Source organism: Oryzias latipes, chromosome 15 (assembly GCF_002234675.1).
Source record: "Oryzias latipes chromosome 15, ASM223467v1".
Classification (NCBI taxonomy): Eukaryota; Metazoa; Chordata; class Actinopteri; order Beloniformes; family Adrianichthyidae; genus Oryzias; species Oryzias latipes.
This window is the reverse complement of record NC_019873.2, coordinates 20561002-20571157: the sequence shown is the minus strand read 5'-3', so window position 1 is coordinate 20571157 and position 10156 is coordinate 20561002. Positions and strand designations below refer to the sequence as shown.

The window sequence follows — 10156 nt, the reverse complement described above, 5'->3', positions numbered from 1 at the left end:
ACTCATCCTTCACCCCAGGAACAGTATGAAAATAGAAAAATTGGTGATTAGGACCTGCCTGGATACAAAATCACTTTGATGCTGTGCTCAAATCAGTTCAAACAATAAAATCACAGGTATGCAAAAAATGAAATTATCCTTTGCACTGTCAGTTGGAATGCTTCTGTTTTTTTTATTAGGGTGTTTTCACACAATACTTAGATTTTGATATGACATTTTAAGTTTGGTTCCTAAATTTTTTGATATAAGTTGTCTGGATATTTTTAACAACAACATTCTTAATATCAATTATAAATATGGCTGGTTATTTTAAGATTCTCTTATGGAAATATTAAAAATAAATCACATCTGTTTATTAAGATGGGTTGAACTGAGTGAAATTAGGTTGATGCTGTTAGGAAAATCATGTTGTCATTATGAGTTAATGAAGTTTAACTTATTCCAGAAGAAGGGTGTGCATCTTCACTTCAATTTCTTGCCTATGCATTCATTAATTCCACTCAATTTGTGCTGAACTCATTGGTTCAATATGACTCATCTGCAATATTGTTCTATTGTAATCATTTTGATGCAGCTTTAATGGATTCACTGTTTGGGTTTTTTCTAAGTATGATTCTTTTGCTGGATCTTAAAAACTTTTTTTGGGGACTTTTCAGAGAAAGTGAATTTCAAAAGAAGTGAAGTGAATCAGATTTGTAGCATTTATGGAATTAAATAAACATATACACTATAATACCAAAAGTATTCACTCACCTGCTTTGACTGAAGTCCCATCCCATTTCTAACCCGTGGAGTTCAATATGATGTCAGTCCACCTTTTGCAGCTGTTAGAGGTTCAACTCTTCTTCAAAGGCTGTTCACAAGGTTGAGGAGTGTCTTAGGAATTTTTGAATATTCTGTCTCCGCTCTAATTCATCCCAAAGGTGTTCTATCGGGTTTAGGTCAGAACTCCAGAGAACTGCTCTAGAGTCCAGTGGCGGCGTGCTGTACACCACTGCCTCTGATGTTTTCCATTGCACTTGGTGATGTGTGGCTTGGATGCAGCTGCTTGGCCATGGAAACCCATTCCATGAAGCTCTCTGCGTACTGCACTTGGGCTAATCTGCAGTTCACATGAAGTGTGGAGCTCTGTAGCAATTGACTCTACAGAAAGTCGGCGACCTCTTTGCGCTATGGGCTTCAACATTCACTGTCGTGGCTGAGTAACTGTTGTTCCCAAACTCTTGCATTTTTTTATGACAGAGCTGACAGTTGACTATGGAATATTTAGGAGTGAAAGAAAATTCACGACTGAATTTGTTGCACGAGTGACATTCAATGACAGCTCCATGCTGGAATTCACTGATCTCCTGAGAGCGGCCCATTCTTTCACAAATGTAAAAACAGTCTGTCTTAGTGCTTGATTTTAAACACCTATGTGCAGCCCAAGTGATTAGGACACCTGATTCTGATTATTTGGATGGGTGAGAGAATACTTTCGGTAATATAGTGCAGCATTTAATTTATGCCAGTAAGAAGGATTCCATATTACTATTTTATGGTGTGGTTATTTTTAATAAAATGTATTTATTTCTGACATTAGAGACTTGTTTTCTGTTTTAGAAAATTTTTACACCTTGTTTAAACTATTTTAGTATCTTCATACTATAATTTTATAACACGTTTCCTCGAAGAAACTATCATGAAAATACAAAGCAGTTTAATGACTGGAAATGGTTCTAGGATAATGTTAAGCCCTTAGATTATGAATCTATAGTCCTCAAAAAACTCTCTGTCATAATTCAGAATTTCACCTTTTCAGTGTTCAAAAGATATCTAATAAAACTCCCCCATTCATTATTCATGTCACCGCGTCAGGAGGTGAGGCAAATTATGGTGGTCCTCAAAAATTCCTGCAGCATCTTGAAACACCCAGAGGGCCTCCTCAGAGTTGAAATTGTGTGACCAGCATTCTTCTGTTATTTCAAGGTCACCTCAATGGCCTAATATCAAACCAATATGCTTTAATACCTCACCAATGTCTCATTTTGCATTTTTTCATGGCTGTAGACTGCTGGAGCATTCAAATGTCAGCTGAATCTAAAAGAGGTCAATCCTTGGCTAAAAGCAAAAAAAATTATTCAAAATCACTTATTCTATTTTTTCTTATAACCACAAAATATTTAACTCTTGATAACACGTCTTTTTTATTGCTTAGGACCATTACACGCATCAAAGCCTTGCCTTTAAGGCTACTGGAAAAAAAAGCAATTTTTTTACAATATACAATGAACAGACGGGATACATTACACCACTATAATTTCCATGTACCAATTCTAGTGACAGATGTATCCTGTAAACTATCAGGTTTGTTAAACATCTGCCTTTTTGAAATAAACATATCAGACAACAAACATTTTTTATGAAAAAGTGCAAACTTATTGTTATACACATTCAAGTTTCAAGGGAATCCAATTTCCCAAGTTTCTCTTTACTTTCTGTTTTTGTAACAAGTTAAAACAAACAAAAAAGTTTTCTAATTTTTTTTGTAAATTGCTCTTCAGTGTTAGGTTGTTATCTGGTGCCCTCCAGTGTTGGAATTATAAAATACATTTAATGTGTGAAGGAATATGAGGCAATTTTGAAGCAGCAATATACTACAGCTCTTAAGGTGCCAAGTTGGTTCAGAAAGCAGTTAATGGAACAGTAATACAATGCATCTTAAAATTGTGGTTTTCAACGAAATAGAAACCACATTCCGTGCTCATGTCAAGTGATCTACACAAAAGATATAGTCAAAGTGAAACACCAGACTTGACTGATAAATATACCACAGGTCTGCTCACATGGAAATAGCATTGTGCTCAGTGTCTCACTCTGTATCACATGAGTGTTAATGCTTAAAGACCCACTCAGATCATCTTTTGATATTTACCGAACCTTCCCAGTTGTCTTTTAATTATGATTCTGTTCTTTTAGCCAAAAAACAACAACAAAAAAACTGTTTCTAGGACATATTTTCTGCAGAGTGTAGGTAGTTCATTAGAAATCCGCCTCTGACTTGTAGGCAGAACCGATGGTGAGGAGTAAGCCCGCCACCACTTTGCAACATGCATGTCCTGCTGGTTTACAGCACCCCTCAACCTAAAATTACCGGCGAGCAACTCTGGAGCGATCCAGCCGGACAGTTTGGAGCCAGATGTCAACCCCGGATGGGAAAACGAGGACATACATGGATCTAGTCGTCTAAAAGCAGATGAGTCAAAATGGAACTGAGAGCTTGTAGCTCACCACAGTAGCTTTTACATCACACCCACGAGGTTTTTCCAACAGCATCTCTGTATCTGCTCCTGATTCACAACGATTTAAATAAAGAAATACTCATGAATACAATTTTAAGTTTAATATTTCTATACATGACTTCCACCATCAGATAAATACCACAAAAAATATTAAAAACAACAAAACGTGATTTTTGTTTAGGTGGGTCGTTAAAAAAAAAAAAAATCAGCAATACATTCACCAAAGTAAGGATTCAGTCAGAAGCCTGTTCTGTGTAACCGAGAAATAAATTTGTATCTTGAAGCCATGGTGTCACTCAAATGACTCATTCTGGAAAAAGATAATTTGTCTCACAGATGCAGCATGCCTGTTTGCTGCAGATCATTTCTGACAGGAACTGAGTACTTTCGTGTGATAGCAAAGACAATGTCAGAATATGGTAAATAACAGAGGAAATGACAAACCCAGTGTGTGACCAACATGCCACAATGAAGGGTGTTTTTTATTATATTTTATCTAGGTTTACAAAGAGACTTTTGTTTTAAATTGTCTATTTTTTGTTTTAACAAAAATACATATATTCCTTATTTTCCTAAAATGTTTTGTTCATAGTGCACAAACGTATCCATATTATTTTGATGTCTGCAGAAAGGTAAAAACTGCATAGGTCCAAAAAAAATCCCACAAAAGGGAATAAATGTAGGACTGTAACAATCGTGGCTGGCAGATATCCCCCTGCTGCTTTGCTGCGCCTGTTATTTTCCACTTTTTGACGCAACTTGTATGGCTTTGATCCACTCCTTTCTTTCTTCAGTTGTTGCAGCTTGCAGGAAGTAGTGGGTCTCCTCTGCGGTGATGATCTCAAAGAGGTTGCCATCAACGTCGTACTTTTTCGCTGAAAAGGGAACGCAGAAATGTGAGATTAAAAGCAAACCAAAAAAAGTTGAACTGAAAATAAACCGTACTGTTTTGACACACTGCAAACACTTCTTGGTCACAGTCTGAAAGCAATACATGCAACCAGCAGCAGCAGCAGCCTTCGTCACCCACCATCAGGCACAAACTCCACAGCTGTGACCACAGCACCACGAAGATGGATTGAACCCAGAGGATCATCACCCTGCCACAGTGAAACGTAGAGTTAGATGGGTTTTTTTCTCTTTTCAGCGGGCATCAAATTGCTTAACGCAACTTATTTACCTTGGAAGGATCATAATAATGCATGAAAGCAGGGTCATCTCGCAAAATAAACTTCCGCACCTTCCAGTTTTTCCTCTTGTGCCCCTGTTTTCAAATAAAACTATAATATATTCGTCATGATGTCAGAATAAACATAATTGTCCAAAGCATAACATTTAAAAAATATATACCTTTAATATAAACATAGATAAGATACATTCACTGGCCACTTTATTAGGCAGACCTGTCCAACTGCTCATTAACGCAAATTTCCAATCAGCCAATCACATGGCAGCAATTCAATGCATTTAGGCATGTAGACATGGTCTAGACGATCTGCTGCAGTTCTGACCAAACATCAGAATGGGGAAGAAAGGTGATTTAAGTGACTTTGAACGTGGCATGATTGTTGGTGCCAGAAAAACTGGTCTGATTATAACTGCTGATCTGCTGTGTTTTCACGCACAACCATCTCTAGGATTTACAGAGAAGGTCCAAAAAAGAGAAAATATCCAGTGAGCAGCAGTTCTGTGGGTTGAAATGCCTGCTTGATGTCAAAGATCAGGAGAGAATGGCCAGACTGGTTTGAATGGCAAACCTTATCTGACATGACTACTTGTTACAACTGAGGTCTGCAGATAAGCATCTCTGAACGCACATCACGTCCGACCTTGAGGCAGATGGGCTACAGCAGCAGAAGACAACATTGGGTGCCACTCCTGTCAGCAAGAACAAGAAACTGAGGCTACAATTCACAGAAGGCTCACCAAAACCGAAACCGGATATTGGAAGATTGAAAAACGTTGCCTGGTCTGATGAGTCCTGATTTCTGCTGCGACATTCGGATGGCGGGCTCTGAATTTGGGGTCAACAACATAAAAGCATGGATCCTTCCTCCGTTGTGTCAACGGTTCAGTCTGGTGAGGGCGGTGTAATGTTGTGGGGAATAGGTTCTTGGCACACTTTTGGCCCCTCAGTACCCGCTCAGCATGGTTACAATGCCACAGCCTACCCATCCATCCCTTTTTTTACAGTTTACCATCTTCTGATTGCTATTTCTAGTAGGATAATGCGCCATGTCATGAAGTTAAATTCATCTCAGACTAGTTTCTTGAACATGACAATGAGCTCACTGGACTCAAATAGCCTCCACAGTTACCAGATCTCAACCCAATAGAGCCCCCTTGGGATGTGGAGGAATGGGAGATTGTCATCAGGGATGTGCAGCCGACAAATCTGCAGCAACTGCATGATGCTATCATGTCAAGATGGACCAAACTCTCTGAGAAATGCTTCCAGTTCCTTGTTGAATCTATGACACCAAGGATTAAGGCAGCTCTGAAGGCAAAAGGGGGTCCTACCCGGTAGTAGCAGGTGTGCCTAATGAAGTGGACGGTTAGTGTATTTCTTTTGAGGATATTGTCTTTTTTGCTTCTAAAATACCTAATTGGCATAAATATAGCCTTTTATTTAGTTTACCTGTTTAAGTAAGCAACCTTGCTTGAGGATGTTTCCCCTGAATTCTTCTTTTACAAGCACATCTTCATCACTTGAGTAACCTTCACAGAAGAAGCCACTGTCTGCCTGAGGGTAAAGTCATAAATTCTCAGTGTCTTTGGTTTTTTTTGTGTCCAGAAATGAGATTATTTTTTAATAGCTTTAACTTACAAAGTAGTAAAGAGCTTTTGTGTCATCCAAAAAAGTTGTTTGTTCTCCGCTCTCTGCAGCTTCTTTTGACATGTCGTCTGCAGGCTGGAGGTAGCCTTCATTCATCAGCCCCACAGCCAGCACAAGAGCCTCATGCCTGTTTCTCGCTTTTCCGTTTGAGATCATCCACTCAAGCACTGTTGCACCTGTGCAAAAAAGAGAAGTGGTGTGCGTCAGTCAGAGCAATCGATGGTTGAAATAGCCAAAGTCACCCCTGATGACACAATTCAAACTGCAATACCAGTGAAGCAGTAGTTGAAGAGTCGGTTATTCTGCTCCAGTTTTATCTCTCTTATTCCGTTGTCCTGGTCCTTCATCTCCATGTACAGATCTCTGAAAAAAATACATTAATATCTGTGAGTTTGTTGTGCTGCTTTTCTGTTTATGTCAAGAGTTTACAGAGAAATATGTTTTAACGTACGTAAGATTCACTTCAGGCAGGCGGATGGAGCGTCTGGTGGATTTTCTGGCAAACCTTTTCCCACCTTCCAAACAGGTAATAGCTCTCTTAATGTCCTTTACCCAGAATTCTCGTTCCTCCACATATGAGGCTTGGAAGAAATGGTCCTGCTTCTTTTCTGAGGTGATCTTGAAGACCAGCTAAGCAAACACAGTCAGCAATTCCATGTAATGATACGCTAAAAGATAGATTCCAAGTTTTGTTTCTGTTACATTTTTTGGGGTGACTCTTTGTTTTAAGGTTGAAACATTTTACATGTTCGTTACTTACTGTCTTTTTGGGAAAATCTTGGCAGGGGCTGAGAAGTTTGGCTCCCTTCAGGGGAATCATTCCTTTCGGAGAGCGGTCTATTTTCTTTTTATAGAATTCCAGCCCATCCTCTGACAACACAACCCACACTGCTGACCAAGAGTTTAACAGCGTGCCCTGAGGATCCATAAAGCAACAGTCAGCTTTGAGCACCAGAATTGAAAAATTGTGGTTGTTGTTGTACAGGGTGTTGTGCTTCAAGTACACAACTTGAGCCGCAAGTTGCAGTTCTGCTTTCCATTTTCTTTCTTTTTCAAATAAAACTTTTCAGAATAGCACAATACACAACGGAAATACAGAAGAGAAACTCTCAAGTGAACGAATTACTTAAATAATAATCATTTTTTTCAGTTACTGGCAAGAGCATTTTAACAAATCTTACAAATTAGTGTGCTTTTGTGTGCCATTTTGCTTTCATATGACCTGAAACACACCTAAAATCAAAAACAAAATGGAATCATTTAAAGAAAATTTGGAAATGAATCCACTTTTTTGGGACAGGGTAATAACCAGAAGTCCAGCTTCTAAATTTAACTACACATATTCACTTTCTGTAATAAAAAGAAACACTTAATCTTTTGCTAGCTTTACAAAAAAATACAGTAATTTCATGTCATTAATATAGGGTTGCCTCATTATTTAAGGTATTTAAAGAAGAAACACTTGCGCCTCTGCAGTTAATCAAGTTTCAGAATTTCGTTTTGTTACATGACAGCAAAACTGTCTACCATTTTTAACTTATCTTCATATGTTTCAAAATATATTTCAAGCTAGAATATGGTATCTGATGTACGTGGCAGCGTAAAAGTGATAAATAAAGCATGTGGGTGAGCACAAATACCCATCGTCTCCGTACATGAGAGATTATAACAACTTAAAACAGCTGTAATGTGAAACAAGTGCATTTAGGAAAAAGAAAATAAAGTTTACTAAATGTTTTGTCTTGATCCCTCCCCCAGAGAAACAGGCACAGCTCTTCCATATCATCATGTTCTTTATCACTCATCAGCCTCGGTTTATTATTAGCCAATCAGCCGTAAACTGTTAAGTTTAAATACCACATCGTCCTCCACAGTCAGCCGGCTGTCATCTCAGAACCAAGAAGTAACCCAGCTCCTCCCCAACTCCACCCACTCATGGATCTTTACACTCTCTTAGAACTCAGGATGACTCATTTCAAGTCCATTTGCATGCCTGGAATAAACTCCAGGAATCATTTGACCCTCTTCAAGGATGCGCAGGGATCACTCATTTTTGACGTTGAACTAATAAATCTGTTTTTTTTTCCAAAAAAATTCACTTTTAACTTTTGTTACTGTATAAACCTATTATTTCAATATTTGTTTGGACAAATGCATGACTTGTTTAACATAATTTTTTATTGCACAGCATTTTGTCCTGTATTTTCTCAAGGATACGATTTTACGTCCTGGTCACCTTTCAAACTGCGTCCCCGGTGGTCCGTTGTCATTCAGTAGTTGGTGACCTTGGCTGGTGTGACTGCTCTACATAATCAACTCTATTTTGCTCATGCTTTTCTCGTGCTTGGAAAGACAGCGTTTTGTAGGTTTATGTATATTTTTTAAAACATCAATTGTTGCAGGCAGAGTGCAGCTCACACCTATGGCCATGTGTGATTTCCTTGGGGGAGGGTGGGGGGTGTAAGTGGAAAATTCAATTTTAAGCTCACTTTAAACTGATTTTAAGGTAAGAGAAAAAAAAATCTTTTGCTAATGTCATTTAAAGACCAGAATCTTTTTGCTTTCATGCCTAGACAACAGTTGCTCAATTAAATGACAGTTTAAGAGACAAATTTAGTTTGTATTCAATGTATTTCTATAGAATAGAATGATTTCCATACATTATTTGTTTCATCAATCACTCCCACAAACTTACTTTCACTAACTTATTAACCTATGAAGCATGCTTTTGGACTGTGGGAGTAAGCCGGAGCGCCCAGAGAAAACCCACACGTTCATGAGTAGAACATGCAAACTCCACACAGAAAAGTCCCAGCCGGGCTTCAAACCAGAGTGTCCTCGCTATGAAGCAAGAGCGTTTATCACCGCTCCACCGTACAGCAGGACAGAGCTCTTAAAATTTATTCTGAACAACAAGCCAGCACACATACAAAAAAAAGTAAATTATTCTATGTATATTCATTTTTTTATTTACATCTGGCAGTGAGCCCATGAAAGGCTGCACTCAAAATGTGTTTCCTTTTTCTTAAAGTTTGTTTGAATAGAGTTTTTATTTTATTTTATTTAACGTAACCATACCCTTAATAGCTCCCTATAGGTTTATAGGTTTGAAACCCATAGTTTCGTCATACCAAACTGTAAAAACTGGACCCAAAGCCTCTGTTTGACATTTAGCGTTAAGGGATGGGATTGGGGGGTATAAACCACCAAATGTTGGTTTACCGAATGGTTTCCGAGAAAAATAACTTACACTTGTGAGGAGAAGTAGGAACTTAGTCTTCTGTTTCAGCTTTCTAGAAATGAGTGTATTTTGTTTCAAACCTATCTCGCTTTAGGACAGTTCATTGTGTTTCATTGCCAGTTTAGTGTGTCCACTTCACTGAGTGGAACCAGATTTTTTGTTGTTTAGGATATTTAGCATATGGTGGTTCAATATTTTTCTAGTACCATACTGTCTCTGTTTCACAAACATGTATTTTTTTATTAAATAAAAATCTGTATAGATAGTATTTCTTGACAGCCAGACCTTCACAAGTATATTGTGGTTATTACTGCACATTGCCAATTCATTCAATTCAGATGTGAATCTGGACAAACAGGCAATAAACTAGTCCACAACTTGAGTCAAGCATGCCATCATGAGATAAAATGTGTTTTTATAAAACAGTCTTCCTACCTTCTTCACCAAGTATCCTTCTCTGATCTCTTGTGGCTCCATCTCTGTGCTGTGTGCTACTGTCGGCTGAATGTGTCTCTTTGCTTTCTTGTAGTCATTCTGGGTTTGTGTGTGGGTGTGGGAGGGGTGTGTGAGTTTCTGTCAAGGCAAATCAAAAAACACATGCAAAAGAGGTTCAAACAGGAAGTTAGGACTGTTGGGTGTGTGACAAAAGTGACTGCTCATTCAACTTCCTGTTATCTGGGATAATTTTAGTTTCCACTTGTGACAGTCTGCAGTCTGTGTCTCCATCAGAATCAGAATCAGAATCAGCTTTATTGGCCAAGTACAGTGCATGTACAAGGAATTTGGCTTTGGTGTCTT

At 38.4% G+C, this 10156-nt stretch overlaps 1 protein-coding gene across 1 annotated transcript; it reads right to left on the bottom strand.

Annotated features, from left to right (window-relative positions):
• Positions 1-2167: 2167 nt before the first annotated feature.
• Positions 2168-9916, bottom strand: plek (pleckstrin). Its single transcript, XM_004077097.3, has 9 exons — positions 9794-9916; positions 6878-7033; positions 6569-6747; positions 6389-6480; positions 6109-6293; positions 5920-6024; positions 4462-4545; positions 4312-4381; positions 2168-4156 (listed from the first exon to the last, which is right to left on the bottom strand). The coding sequence occupies exons 1-9, from the start codon at positions 9833-9835 to the stop codon at positions 4017-4019; spliced, it is 1053 nt and encodes a 350-aa protein (XP_004077145.1). The 5' UTR covers positions 9836-9916; the 3' UTR covers positions 2168-4016.
• Between the last annotated feature and the right edge of the window lie 240 nt (positions 9917-10156).